This window comes from Arvicola amphibius, chromosome 14 (genome assembly GCF_903992535.2).
Source record: "Arvicola amphibius chromosome 14, mArvAmp1.2, whole genome shotgun sequence".
NCBI classification, from domain to species: Eukaryota; Metazoa; Chordata; class Mammalia; order Rodentia; family Cricetidae; genus Arvicola; species Arvicola amphibius.
Window position 1 is genome coordinate 62064313 of NC_052060.1, and position 15996 is coordinate 62080308.

Consider the following 15996-nt stretch of genomic DNA (forward strand, 5'->3'; position numbering starts at 1 on the left):
ATGTAGTGAAAGAGCCACAGCTGGGTGGAAAGGTCTCCCCCATTGCTCTCCCTAGAAAGATGCATAATTCTAAATACAATGTTTATCATGTCTTCACAAAAACATTTTTTTCTTATATCTTAGAACTGAACAAATCTATTCCTTCTTGGGATTATCACCTGAAAACTTTTCTGGTTATGATTTTAGGGCTTAGGCCCAGTATTATAACCAAATTTACTCATTGCTTAGTTTGGTAAAATATTTCTTTATCCAAGCAGTAGAACTGACACTTTCCTGCTGACAGACAACTGAATCTGTCCAGTTTTCTGGTAAATGTTACATGACCTTGAATGACACTAAAAGTTTAGTTTAATAATTTTAGAGACTTGCTTCAGAGTGTACTTGCTCAGCTGCACTGTGTGATTTGTTACCACAGTGGTTGTGCCCTGTGTTCTTACAGGCGTAGAAAGAGTGTTGTGTGCGAAATAAGTAGCTCGTGTGTCCCAGAACTCTGTACTCAGCCTGTAGATGAAAACTGGGATTGTGCCCATTTTCTTGATTGCTACAAAGGATGTCATACTTATTTCCTGATCTACCCTCTCAATGCTGCTTGTGTTTTACTAATTTAAAAATCAAACTATGTGTTTTTGCTACTGAGTTATAAGAGCTCAGTGTACAGTGAGGAGCACAGATCCCCACTCCTCATCCATTGCTCCGCACACTGCAGCTTTCCTTTCGTGACATACCGTAGTCTGACTCACTCACCATGCCCATGAGGTTAAAAGCTTCTTGAGGCTTGTATGCATCTTTGTTTCTCCAGCACCAAGCACGTGCTTAGCATGTAGTATGTGCACCATTGCTCAGTGAGTGCTTGCTGGGCAAACTTTAACAACTTTAAACATTTTTATTGTACTTATTTATCGATTTATGTGTGTACATGTATGGACATCTGTGACCATATGTGTACCCTAAATGACGAGTGGAGGTCAAAGGACAGCTTATGGAAATTGGCTCTCTCTCTACTCTGTGGGTTCTGGGGATCAAAATCAGGTAGTCAGGCTTGAAGGCAAACACCTTTACATCTTGAGGCATCTCATTGACCCTGCTACAACTTTAAGATGTGGCAATTCAACCTTTTTATGATAAATATAATTTTATGGATGTTGGTTGTATGTACTGCTGAAGCCAAGGCTACCTGAAGTGTATGCAACACATCTTTCTGTACTTGCACTTCAAAGTGTGTCCTAAGGTACTCTTACAAACAGTGAGTTTGCAGGCTGTTTATATGCAGCCATTGCTAATTGAGCACCACACTATGCTTACTTCCATTCTTTTCAACTCATTGACAGTTCACCAGAAGCCCGAGTGGCAGAATATTTAGCTTGAATTTACCATGAAGTTAGAAATGATGTTAAGACACAAGATATGGACTACATATTATGATGAATGCGTGAGGTTCATGGCTTGTGTTAACTTGACATTGATTACCTTTTTAGCAATGGTGTCCGGAGGTACATCCCGCCTCCCAAGTGGGTAAGGATTCCACTGGCCACTAGGAGAGACATCTTCTTGTCCATTGTCTAAAATGTTGCTTTGCTGGGACGGGGTCTATTGCGAAAATGGTATGGCATTCTTTAGTGATGTTTACGATAGTTTTCTGAAAAGAGTCCCTAACAATTATGGTAAAATTAATTTTGTTTGATTATAGAAAACATATATCCTAACTGGAAACACTATTATATTCTATTTACCGAGTAAGAATTCTAAACTGACAGCTATTTTGGAAACAACAAGAAATACAATTAAAATAACCATTTCAGAGTTATTTACTGAATTTTAAAGTTTAGATTCTCTACAGTACCTGAATAGAGATAATCAGAATAAAATTAATCAATGTTTTAAAAATACCCACAACATTTTAAAGCTTGCTTAGTTTGTCTCTTTTGTATGTGCTTACCATTTAGACTATAAACTGAAACCATGCAATCCGTAGATTGGAATGTGCAATATTCCAAGCCAAAGCCTAACATGAATTTTTGAGACTTTGATGTGAATTTTTTAAGGATGTATTTTCCACTAATCCTCTGCAGAATACGCACTGGCATATGAAGATGGTTGGCATTGTGCATTATCAACAGACAGCTGCTAGAGCCACAGTCAAGAAAGCCATGACTGCTTTGGTTACTAAATTCATTTATTTATGTATCACTTATATATTAAATTTAAATCCTTTATAAGTTTAAGAATATTAAAAATATTTTTGCTTGTGGTTTTTTTTTAGTAAATAGGATATCCCGTCTTTATTAATATTGATGTTAGATATTTTAAGATGACCCAGACTCTAGCTAGATCAACATTAAACATTCATATACATAGGAAATGGAGAACCTTTTACTGGAGAAGTAACTGGTGGTATAGACAGAGTGGGGTGTGTGTACAAAGTCCTGTTCTCTTCTGACCTTCAGCATGCATGAGTTTTTTATGTTTTATTGGGAATCCCCGTGTGAGTCAGAAACTGCCCATGCCAGGCTTGACCACATTCTGAAGAATCCCTGTGTGAGGCGAGTTCTTCAGCCTTTTCTTGATGAGCTGGGCAACTGCTTTCATATGTGCTACAGGCAGCTGCTTGCCAGGTCTCATCCGTCTACACTGAGTAGTCCTACTATGGTCTTTTAAAAAAGCAACTCAGTAACCACCTTGTCTGTATTCTGACTACATGCACATTTTTAAAGAACTGCCAGGAAATATAGTAAAATTGGGTTTAAGGTGAAACTATCTCTCAATATGTCTAATAGAGTTAATAGAGTTAATATCTCAATGTGTCTAATAGGGTTAGTATCTCAATGTGTCTAATAGGGTTAATATCTCAGTGTGTCTAATAAGGTTAGTATCTCAATATATCTAATAGAGTTAATATCTCAATGTATCTAATAGGGTTAGTATCTCAATGTGTCTAATAGGGTTAGTATCTCAATGTATCTAATAGAGTTCACAGTAACACTGTCTCACAACCCCTCTAAGGGACACAATGAAAAGTACACAGCTCAAATTTCACCTTTTTCTTTGACTGTGTAAATTCTGTTTCCACAAGCCCATCAGAAGTGAAAAAGAAAAAATAATTTTGAATGCAAACTCTCATATTGAGTGAATATGTGTTTTAAAAAATCAAATGAAGAGTAACACACATGAAAAACATGTTGCTTGGAAGTGGTGAGATGTGTTTTGCTTGGATTTCTAGTCTTTACTATTTCTAGATTAGTATTTTTACATGTGCCCACACCCAATCTTTCTAGATATTAAAATATGGCAAACAAGATTATAAAGATTAAGTAGACAGAAGGAAGTCATGCACTCAGGAACCACGGGGTAGAATTTTCTTTATGGATTTTCAGTATCAGTGTCTCTTTCCCTTGGGTACTCTGCCCCGAGGGTACAGCACAACCTGCCATCTGGCTGTCTCTGTGCAAGACACATTCTTGCTAGGTGGACAGAATCCAGCACAGGTTTTCTTTTTCTGTTCAGGTCACTCTCATCTTTATATAAATTTTTTCTTATGCAATTTCTTACCTGCCCAGAAATGAGCAGCCCTATTCTGAATAGTCACTGAGAGCTATTCCAAATGGCACAGTTCTTTATGGCTCACGACAAATGGGTAGCTCCATTCTATCAAAACCCTGACATTATGATCCTGGGTTCTTCATAAATATATAATTAATTTGTCTCTTTTTAAAAAGTAGAATTATCTGCCATACTAATTCTTTCATATACAGGGACACAGAAGCAGAATCATGCAGTATCATTAAAGAGATTCTTTTTCACTGCATAGTAAACTTAATGTACTTTCTGAAAGTAATTTCCCTTCTTAATTTCAAGAATGAGCTATGATTTGATTTTCCTAGGTGAGGCACCAGAGCCTGGAGAAACAGGAAAATCACGGAAACACTTATTGATGTTGGGTGGTGGTGGGGGAGGCCTGAAAACTGAGATATTTAGTGTGCTCACACTGTTTCTCAAAGTAGGATGTATGCTGTAAGTTAATTTGTCCTCTGGTTGTTAAAATTCTCCAGAAGATAAAAAGGAACAACTGGAAAGCATGATATAAATGGAAGCCCTTGCTGCTACAATGTTTTATTTCTAAGAAAACAAGCTAAACTAGGTGCTCACATCCTGTCTGTGCTCTAGAGTTTAGGGTGGCTGCTGATGTCCCTCATCTCACATACCAGCCAAGGAAACACGCAGCACACAGGACACTGGCTGCTGTGCTCTCAGGTTTTTATTACAGCAGCAGAGAAAGTGGCCAGTGTGAGTTAGAAGAAAAGCAAACATTTTCATGAGGGCTATAGCGTAAGAAAACCTGGCTCCAAAATCTGCTGTGGTTATTGGTAAACTTAGTGTTGATAATTCTCAGAACTACGAATGGTGATAAGCGTCAAGCGAAAGAAGCAATTTCTAATCTGGCTGGGACTTCACTATTCATCCCTCTCCATATATTTGAGTATATTTGCATGTATATTTATGTACGTGAATGTGTCCACATGGATGTATATCTGTCTAAGTATGTATATGAGTAGTATTAACATGAATAAATGGGTGTAGCTGAATCAGTGGCCTTGATCATCTGTTAGATGAAGGTGTACGGTATGCTTGTGAAATTATATGTAATGCCATCTTGCTGAAGAAAATATATGAGCAGTGTTGGAATTTGATACCTTGCCAAGTTCTTGTAGCATCTTTGATGAATGCAAGGATCTATTTTGTGAGCTAATTGGCAAATGGCTTTCAAAGGAAATTTTCATAGATTTAAGAAAATGTTAAAGATAATTTGTTCAAGCAGCATGGTGGCATATGTCTATAATTTCAGCAATGAGGAGGGAGGTTGAAGCTAGGGGTTCAAAAATTTGAGACCAGCATAGGCTACGTACTGAGACCTTGTACAAAACAAAACAAAACAAAAACAAAAGCACCAAAACTGGAGCGAACATACAGGTCAGTAAATAAAAATCAACAACAAAACCAGGAAACGCTAGAAAAATAATCTGCCCAAAGTATTTTTAGTGAAATTATTGCTGTACTAGTGTTCCAGAAAACCTTTTGAGAAGAGATACCTATGACAGAGGCAAATATACTGTGTGAATATGTTGTGGCTATGATTTTTAAAGACTGTGTTAGCCATAACAGAGATGAGACAGGATCCACGCTGATACCTCGTTTGCTCACTTTAGCCTCTCTCTGTGAGGATGTGTGCATTGGGAGGCTGGTGGCTTTTTTCATAATTAGAATGGTGCATAGCTCTTTCTGGAGGGCTAAAGAGTCAGTAATAAATGCAGCAGAATCGATAGGAATTGCAGGCAGAAGTTGGCCTGGGGTACAGCATAGACCCTGCTTTAATTTCAGCAGGAAAAACTGGCATTGAATAGGCGACTCTTGACTGTAGGGTGAATAGAGGCACAGCGTATATCAGGTGCCCTCTGATCCTGGTCATCTGCATAGATCCAGTGGAAAACGACACCAGAAGTTCAAAAACAGTCAAGGCAAACATTGCTGTCTAAATTTCCCTAACCCAGGAGTTTCTTAGACATGAATCAACTGATTTAATAACTAATGAAACAGGCAGTGAGGACAGTTTCTCCCAGGTAACTTTAAAGAAACAATTATTTTATATATGTCATATATACATGACTTAGGGCTTCCATCTCTGAAATTATAATTTATATCACTGTCCAATTCTATAAACAACAAGCAAAAGATTCTATGGTGTAAAATTACAGTAATAAACACTAAAAGAAGAGGCAGCTGATACCAATCTAGCTCTGTGGAACCTGCCGTACTTCTACTGGGAGCCATGACTTGGGCATGACTGAGTGGTCAAGAAGGACAGGTGGATCTAACAAAGCACAGAGCCATCACTGGCTTTCACTTAGTTCAGACAACCTGAGTCATTTCACTGGCCTCTGCGTCGTGACGTGGTTACGTGGTTTTGGGTCAGTGAAGATACACCATTTCTTTCTTTCTTAAAAATGTCCCACATCATCAAATATTAAGGTTATTTGGATAATAATGTGAACGAAGGAATTGTATCAACTACTGTGAGTCATGTGTGAAAATGTCAGGTGTTACAAACGGTGAAAGGCTTCACCGAATGCAGAGAGGACTTACACCGGGTACCACGGTCATGACAGTAAAGCGAAAGCTCACGATACATCAGTGTGGGTTGTGAGCCTCAGACTCCTGTCTCTCTCATTCACCTTCTAAATATGTCCGTGTAGGTTTGTGAGTTGCAAGAAAAACCATCCTTCAGGCACCTTGCGGTACCAGCCAGAGTGGGTTTTCAGTATTTCTCAATCTTTGTTTTTTTCCCAGTAGAAATATTTATCATTGTATCATTAATCTAGACGATAAAAATAGCAGTTTTGAACCAACATCCTTTTATAATGTTGTCCTCTTCCCAGTAACATACCATCTCAAGACAATAGCTGAGCTCATTACAGTAGAACACATCCAGAAAAGCACATAAACCATTAAAAACATCATAGAAAGTTGACTTGATTGCTTTTTGGAAAGGCAGCAAATAAATGATAAGTGAATGAACGAGTGAATAAATGAACGAATGAATAAATAAATAAATAGGAAATATTGCTATCCAATAATTTAAGCCTAATGTGTATGTCCAGCATTCTAGTTCATAAATCCTATTAGATTTTTAAGTTTAGCAAAAGGTCAAATCATTAATGAATAATCTTAACTTTTTATATTAATTTTCTTGTATTTGGTGGAATTTTAAAAGTATCTTTAAAACGTTCATGAAATTATCATAAAAATATCATTTCCTGTATACAGAAAAGAATGACTATAGTTATTTTTTAATCCATGAAAAATGTACGCTTGACCTGGCATGCAATAAACATGGGTGAGTTAAAAATGTTCCAAATACACAGCAGGATTAGCATGCCCCCTTCCCCAGTGACCTTAACTACATATAGGTGAGCCCTTCCAGGTGCCAGGGCTCCTTGTTACAATCAGCTGTATCCTTTAATTAGCTTATTATAAATTTGCTTAAGGACAATGTCAGTGCTTTGGAGGGAATAAGAGTGTTCCTTCTTCCTGGTGCTAGTGGCGTCTGAGAAGGCTGCAAGTTGTGATTCAGCCCAAGCGTCTCCTGGGCACCATTCCCTCAAATGTGTGTTGCACAGTTCTTTATATTCCCTTGGAAGCTTCATGCTCTCCATCTAGATGCACGAGAGTTAATTTTGTGCATGTGTATGGAACCACGAGGGAGCAAGATAAACTCTTAAGAGGGTAGAGAAAACAGGAAGGGAGGATAATAGAATACACGAGACGTGGAAGCAGAGGGGACTGTTCTGGGGGAGAAGGAGGTCGGTGGGGAAGGGAGTCTAGATGAAAGGGCCATAGCAGCAACCATTTCTTTGTATGCTAATCAAAAATATGCAAATAAAGGTTAGTTTTATAGTTTGGCAGAAAGTCCCCCCCCCCCACGAGTTCTACAGAGAAGGTGAATCTGGCAGAGGGGATGAGAGCTCAGGGTGGAACCAATGGGGTGGAGCACAGGCTGAACCACCACAGCCACAACTTTGGCTGTGCTTCGAATGCTTATGAATTAATATTTTGAACTCATTACATACCAGGTAGAATAGTTTATGCTTTTCATAGACCTTAAGCTGCCAATCTTAGAAATGGTTTTTCATCCCTTTTTTCTTCCTCCTTTCCTCCTCTTCCTCCTCCTTCATGCAGGAGATAATATATTGGTACTAATTGACTTTGAAGTCATTCAGTGTCTAAATAGTTGGTTTTCAATTTATTGTGCTTCCTAGAGGGACTTCCTTTCTAAAGGGATTTCCTGTAAGTCCTGTGTTTGCCCAAGGAAGGATGGTCCTGAGGCCTTCGAATACAGCTCTGCATTATAGCTGTTTTATGGTATTGTGACTGTGAGAGGTAATTAATCTATTCTCTCGGGACACTGCACCACAAGATTACTACAACAGGGCAGCTGTCCCTAACTCATACCTGGAGAGGAGCTGAGACACCAGAAACACAGGTTTAAGTGCACTGCTGTTGTTCAGTTACTGCATGAATCCAGATCATTGCATAGATCAAAGAGTAATTAGGCCCCAACTTAGTCAAAATAGGGTTGTTGTCACTAGATAGTTTCAGAGGGTTCCAGAAATAGCTTTCTTCATACCAAGATTACTTTAGTTTATTTATTTTTCTTTGTTTTCTGAGACAGGGTTTCCCTGTGAATCCCTGGTTGTCCTGGAACTCACTATGAAGTCCAGGCTGGCTTTGAACTCAGAGACTCATCTGCTTCTGAATCTTAACTGGTGTCATTAAATGTGTGTGTTACCACACCACTGCCCAGCAGGGTTCTTTAATATGCTCATAATTTTTATTTTTGAAATCTTCTAATTGTAGTTTCAAAGTCTGGTATGCATTACTTCCCAAGTTCCCTTGCAGAGGTGTCTATTGCTGTGATGGCTCATCCATCCCTGAGTGTAGTTGGGATAAGAAAGTTCATTTGGGATGGAAGGAGGATGAGGGCTTTGGACTTCTGGGAGGACATGAAGAACAGGTTGTCTTAAAGAGGGTTTCAAGAAAATGGTTGTGCTTATGGCATGCCTAGGTCTAACTTGTGCTGACTTGAATAAATTAACTGCTCACAACCCTAATTCTAAGTTTAGAGACTGTGAGCTGGGCCATGAACATGGACACAATGAGAGTTATTGCTGACACCAGGAAATACCAGCAGAGAAAGTTATCATGCACCACTGGCCCCTGGGAGACTGAGAACAAATAAGATAATATTTAAATGTTCCCAATTTAGTTAGGCTTTGGTTGCTCTCTCTCTCTCTCTCTCTCTCTCTCTCTCTCTCTCTCTGTGTGTGTGTGTGTGTGTGTGTGTGTGTGTGAAGAGGGAGGGAGGAAGGGAGGGAGGGAGGGAGGGAGGGAGAGAGAGAGAGAGAGAGAGAGAGAGAGAGAGAATCTGTGGACATAAAAACTCTAGCTATGTGTGCTATCCACAGCCTGAATTAAATTATATAGAGTTAGGTGTAGAGTTAGGAAATGCTACCAGACATTTGACAGCAACTGTGAAGCATTACAGCATGGGAATTTGTCTTACATTTAGTTTTCTTCAGAAAGAAGAAATGTTGGGGGTTGCTGTATTTTCTTTTCCTATTTTGTACTTCTTTATCCACAAAACCTTATGAGGCTAATGACTACATTAACATAGAGCCATAACGACATTGTATGAAGATGACTCATTAGTCTCCACTGAGATGTAACCAAGGAAAAGCATTAATCAGTTTAAGCAGGTAAAATGGGCATTCCCCATGTTGACTGAGCAAGACAAATGTTTTGTTAACAGTGGGAACTCTTCTTCTCTTTATTATACAGTATTAGTTCCTTGCTAATATGCCTACAATTTTGTTTAAAATATGTGAACTTGTGGTTTTTCTATAACCCAAGAAGAGCAAATTGTCAGATAAGATGCAAACTTACATCTCTCCCTGCTGTGTTCTGTTCCCACATGGAAAGTGGACCAAGAAAGCGTTTACAGGGCTAAACATTTAACTTCCATGTTTACTCAGGATATTATGCCTTCTAAAGGACCCACCCAAATCTCAAAACAGTTTTCAGCATTGTTCTCAGAATGTTTTACCAAGGAAGGGCAGGGGTGGTGTCCAAAAAAGTAAATAACAAATGTGTAAACACAAAAGAAAGAAAACCATGGAAGAATAGAAAAATAAGTAGAAAGATGATCCTTAAATCCACCTCAAAAGCCATGGACCTGCTCAGTCCAAAAAGCAAGAGTCTGGTCATCCGTCTAGCTACAATAAACACTGAGCAGCTACAGATTCAGGCTCTACATCATCTTCCCTGGTGCCTTCGGACTACGGGGAGTCCGTAACAAGCAGGGCTAGATGCACAGTCTAAATACACCAAGTGAACAGACAGCAAATGACTTTGGGATGCTGGCACATGTAGGGCGGTCCATACTTACTTTCTGAAGAGGTGGGTCTTGAAGGTCAAATTTAGACTTAGTCTGCAAGTTTAAAGTCATGCTTCTGCCTGCATGCATTGCTGAAATACCTCCATAGGGCAGCATGCCAAGGTTAACTGTGTTGTGTTTGTAAGCAGCGCTCTGAGTAGAGGAGATAACCATGTGACAGGATGTAAACACGGGCTCCACAAACAGATCATTACATGAACACATCTAAATTCATCACATTGAACTGTAAGCGGGCAAACAGTAACTTTTTATAAACATGCGCTTGGTCAGACAAAAGCATACAGTAACAGTGTTAGTTGTGCACATAAATGAGTACCCTCCAGAGATACAGAAAGGACAAGAGCAGAGATACATTGTCTATGCCTGCTCTCACTAAAAGGCTAAATCTCTGTATCTGTCCCTTAGACAGCCTGGTGATCCTGGCTTGAGACGAGCATTGATCATCTGCAGTAGTTTGTTAGTTTTGCAAATTGAAACAGTGAGATTTTAATCAGATTCCATAAGCTATAAATCTCATTGTCTCACATTAAGAGATTTGCACCTATGAAAGACAGATGTTAATTTTTAACTCTGCCTGAGCTAATGTGTGGCAATCTTAAGGGCAATTATACTCTGAAGATGGTTTATGCTACTATTTTTAGTATGCATCAAATATCTGACAACTATAAATAACACTGGTGATATATATTGTGGATATATTTTGATATTTATGTTGTGGAATTAACGACTAGTAATTCTTCTCTATAGGGCTTCATTAAAATATTAAGATATTTTAAAATGATGCAAAATCAAATTTTTAATCTACATTGAAAAAACATTCATTGGCAATGCTTGCCTCTGTAAGTAATTCTCTTATTTAATGCAGGAGGCTTTTTCTTAGCTATCACTAAGAACAAATGGCTGGATATCATTTTTGCTCTGAGAGCACTGTTTCCAAAGTGATGATTTTTATCACTAGCATTTTGTGAGCTATGGAGAGAGATCACTGGTGATACACTTGTCTGCCAATTCTATTTGTTAAGAACTAGGGACTAGTTCATTGCCACCATGTCAAAAGTGGAAAAGACTCTTAACCTTTCCTTCTGGTTCAGAGGTAATTCCTTGATGCCCCATAGAGGATCCGCCCTCTCAGACACATGGGCTCGTGTTTTAAATTCCTGGGCACAGTGGGGCCCTATCATAGTAGCATTTGTGATTAAAATAAGGGAGAAAACATATCCCTTTTTCTAGTGTAGTACTTGGAACTGTCTCTACAAGGCCAGCACTGAGATCATTTGCCAGCTCCATGTTGGACTGTTAAGCTTATAATGTGAACAGACCTGTAGGCACTTGACTTTTATGTGAAATCGCAAATATCTAGTAGCTGCTGGTAACACTGTTCACTCAGAGTTGAACAGCTTAACTGAGTTTGGAAGAAAGTACCCCACATCTCTGGTGCCATCTGACGATGGGCAGAGTGTTAATAGAACAGCTCTGTCAAAACTATCTGACATTGTACTATGTGCTCTGGAAGCATGAATTCATCTGGGAGGACAGCTGGAGGATTTCACAGGACATGCATCTTGATATATCGCTGAGAAACTCAGCTAAGTGGGGAAGGAAATGTCACTTGGAGTAAACTAGAAGGAAGCTCCTAGGAAACCATGGCTTGGAGCAGTAGTCTACAGTAACTCAACCGAGAAACTATTAAATATGCATCAAAACTGCTCTGAAAAGTTAGGGTTAGAACCGGAGAATTACAAACAGCTCAGTGGAAAAGGGAAGCATCCTCACAACAATTAAAAAATACAGGTAAATTCACTTTAGCCATCTGGGTCAGGCAGGGCCTTCAGACTTTCTCATCGGAACCCTTCCCCAGTTCTCTACGCTCTGCGGCTATAGGAATCACCTACTTCTTGTCTTGTCCAAAGTGGGTGGAGCACATCTCCACCTTGTCTTTCTGTATCCACGTTTGTTTTTATTCACCATTCTCTCTCGAATCACTAGTCATCGCAATACACTCCCTACACCTGCTTGGAACCTTCCTTAGCTACTTCACATTGCCATGTTAGATACGGTTGTTGTCAACCTGCCACCAGAGTTCCCAACTGTTTTGTATTATTTAATTTTAAGTATTTTCACCCTTCAAAGCTACCTGTCTACATATAGGATATAACTCAAGGTGAGGCATGTGTCTCCTGCTGATGCCAGCCATGAAACTTTGACAAAGTTACCCTCAATGGGATGGGTTGCACCAATTTGAAACATTCTGATTTGCAAGACAGAGAAAGTTTTCATGCTGTGAAATTAACGCCCACAGCCACACTTATTAATTCATTCTCTCCCTAGGAAAACTGATTCCTTGTCACGTAGATACAGCCTACAAATTGTTATTTTTAAAAGAATAAACCTGATACTCAAATTTAATGTTGAAGAAATGCATAATACAGTGACCTTGCTTTTATAAAAGCAGGGTCCCAAATAACACTGAACTCATCGAACAAAATATCCTGACAGCATAATCTCACTCAGAACACCTAACTTGAAGACACAAGAGGGAAAGGCCTCATGTTTGTGAGGCAGTCTTTAATTCTGCGGTAAGTCTGGGGCACACACAGTCTTTTTAACTAGAGCCACAAGGTCCAGCAAATGATGATGCCTGTGGGCAAAGGCTCTAGAAAATGAAATATTTGGTTTCTCTTAGAGAGATTCAAGCAGGCAACGGGAACTGATTCTATTCTTTGAACTGTTTTTTTCCCTGTTTTTTTTTTTTTTTTTTTTTTAAACTCTCCAATGGTTGCTCACTCCACACAGTATTATGACTCAATTTTTAACTGATTTAGGATTAATTTGGGATTTATTTCCTTGTTTTGCTACATTGTACACACTAATTTGTTACATTTGTAGTCTTTCTTGAGACACCATCTGCATTCACTGTTTATAGCTTAACTTGAATTGTAGAATTTCTTTCTACATAAAAGCTAATATTCTAAATGTCAGAATTTTTTTAAATCAATTAAAATAGTATGTAGGAGGGCATTTAATCTCTGCTTATTTTATTTTTCTGTTCCTTGCTGGGAAGATTATTGCTCATTAGAGGTAATAACTTCAGTTGTTCCTTAGCTGTGCACAAATTTTATAAACAAATTAAGCCCGAGTTTAATATAAGTGAGTCCATGTGGAAAGGGTGAAATACTCACTTTTTATAGACTCAATAAAAATAACACTCTTTAGGTCACCAGGGAACAGTTTTGTGTCCTGGGAGAGGCAGCCTCGCTTTTATGGCTAGAAAGACACCGAAGCACCATCCCAGATAATCGAGTCAAATTCTTCCTTACCAACCATATTTAGGCTAGCTTTGATAGGTAATTCACCTGCTGGTTATGACTTCTCAGCATATAAGCATTAAGCAATACCTACAATAAACTACTGTAATCCATCTCCCCCGCTTAATATAAATAAAATCCTGGGAGAATCATTCCTGTAACTCATGAACCACCACATGTGCTTAGAGACGCCAGGAAAGGAAAACCCAAGGCAGAAGGGGAATTCTTACAGAGAAAGGCCAGACATACCCTGTCTAACCTTCTAGCTTCTATATGTCTAAGCAGCTGCTGTCTCCAGTCTGCCGGCATTTTGCCACAGCTCTCCTCTCCCTTCACAGGGGTGGGCCTTGTCTTTATATCACTGTTATCTGACGGCTTGTCGCCATAGCTACCCAGGTTATAGTCAGATGGTATTTTTTCCAGGAGGGCTGCCATGGTAGGCCTAGCTGAAACTGGCCTGGTTTGGGAGGCTCCGTAGCTCTCTGTGCTGTAGCTCCTGGCAGACAGCGGCCTCCTCTGGGTAAGGTTTTTAGCGGGGAAACTTCCCGCCTGCGCTTTCACTTCTTGATACGAAGGGTGTTCATCTTCGTACCTGCCATTCCTCTTGAGGAACTGGGGATCAGTCATTGAAATACTGCTCTGGCCTTCCAGCCCTCCTCTATAGGCTGCTCGGCCATACCTGTCACCAGGGGGCAGCTCATGGGGCTCACTGACTCTTCTGAACATGGCCATTTCCGTGGAGCTGGCCAGGGAGTCAGCCCTCCTTAGGAAGCCTGCCCTGGGCCCCTGGCTGGCAAACTGAGCATTCACCATGGCATCCTCATTCACAGACGGCTGGGAAAAGGAGAACATCTGTTCCATGGGTGGGTACCCTCTGTAGGCTCTGGGGCTGACCAGATCCTTGGCGATGTTTTTGCTGGGCTGCTGAACATACTCAGAATTGTGTGCGAAAGGGGGCGGAATCCTCTTCTCCGCTTTAACTTCCACCGCTCCTTGCGGATTGAAGCTTTGGTCAAACTGATAGACCTTCTTCGTCATAGATGCTTTCTGTTGGGGTGGCCCCTTACTGCTTCCGTACATGAGCATCTCGTCATCCAGCATGGGTACTGACTGGCTCCTGGACATACTGGACATGCCGTGCTCCGGTCCCAACAACTTGTCTGGCCGCTCGTGGCTTCCTAAGTGATCACTCCCAGAGGCATAGTTTTCTAGCGGAATGTTATAAACCTTGTAGGTACCAATGTCAATCTCATCAATACTCTGAGACTTTTTGAATTTGTTGGACTTTATATCTTTCATGAGTGGGGAGAGCCTCTCTGTGCTTTTGCTCATTGCAATAACACCTTTCGATGAATCTGGGCGGCAGTGGATTTGAGAAAAGACATTACCGAGACTCCTGTTGGGGGTGGGGTCATGGTACTCCCACGGCACTCCTGGAGAAAAGGGACTTGGTGTCTCTGTAGGCTCCTTCATGTGATCTTTTCTTTCAGGTAAGGGGCTGGTAGTAGGGGTTGTTTCTAATTTGGAAGGAAAAGCAGTCCTGTCTTCAAATGGACTGGGAGTTCTGGTCCAGTTCTGCCAGGGATTGGAAGGAGGCACTTCTGTTTCTGGCGTGTGTCTGTGTATGGACTGTTCCAGTTCCAGGGGAACGCCGACAATCCTTTCTTGCCTGATTAAAGGCCTGCGCCCATGAGCAGGTATGCTTCTAGCCTTGGCGCTTAAGAGAGGGTTATTGTTGGCATTCTCGGCGGCAGCTTCTTCTGAGACAAAACCTGTGTTGTCGTAATGGGAGCCATCGGTCCAGTTGTCAGGGAAGGCATCACTCATTGGCAGACGGTCAGGACGCTGGGGGAGATTCCCTGGAGGAACAGCCTCCCGTTGGCTGAGTAATGGCTTTGCATCCAGAGGCTGTGGGAAAGGTGGTGCAATCCTGTGAACACAAACAGAAGGGGAAAAATGACCGAGAGGAAGAGGTGACCTTCCCAGAGGAAGAATGCCACTAGCCTTTGTGTAGCTCATTTATTCCCACCTGGTTTACGGGTAAAGCACTATTCCAAAAACCCACTTTAACTTGCCCTGACTTTCATATCTTCTGAGTAATCATGGCTTTCTAGCACACGAGGGAACTGACTGCCTAAGGCATTCATTGTTTACCACCTTAGGTCCTTCCATAGAATGCAAGCATGGAGAGAGAGGTCTTTTCCTTTTTGGGACCAGGATACATATTAACTAAATGGGTTAATGAATGAAGTAAGTGCACTTTCAGTAATGGTCCTGAAGATGGGTTAGCAAGGGGATTGATTTCCACTACTCATCCCTGGGATTCTGATTCAGAACACTTCCTAGTTTACAGTTGAGAGAACTTAACAAATCCCAAAGAGGAAAGGGCAGGGACCCCAGACATGGCAGACATGCTGCTGCCCATTGAATGAATGGATGGCTCTCTGGACCTCCCCAGCTCTCCCTGTCTCTCTCTGGCTCTCCCTGATTCTTTCTGACTCTCTCTGGCATTCTCTCTGACCCTCTCTAGATGTCCTTGGCTCTCTCTGACCTTCTGTGACCTTCTCTGACTCTCTCTGACAGTCTTTGGCCCTCTTGGGTTCTCACTGGATCTCTCTGACCTTCTCTAACCCTCTCTGACCCTCCCTGGCTCTCCCTGGCTCTCTCTGATCCTCTCTGACCCTCTCT

At 40.7% G+C, this 15996-nt stretch overlaps 1 protein-coding gene across 2 annotated transcripts in view; it reads right to left on the reverse strand.

The window, feature by feature from the left end:
* The window catches only part of Lrrc7 (leucine rich repeat containing 7), a 321319-nt gene that overhangs the window by 44909 nt on the left and 260414 nt on the right, over positions 1–15996 (reverse strand). Inside the window, exons 20-22 of one of the 2 annotated variants that reach the window (XM_038311249.1) lie at positions 13558–15238; positions 9995–10135; positions 1468–1587 (exon numbers count right to left, since the gene is read on the reverse strand). In XM_038311249.1, the coding sequence (XP_038167177.1) occupies positions 1468–1587; positions 9995–10135; positions 13558–15238 (1942 nt within the window). The remainder of the gene's footprint in view (positions 1–1467; positions 1588–9994; positions 10136–13557; positions 15239–15996) is intronic. The other variant, XM_038311250.1, reaches the window with a different exon arrangement.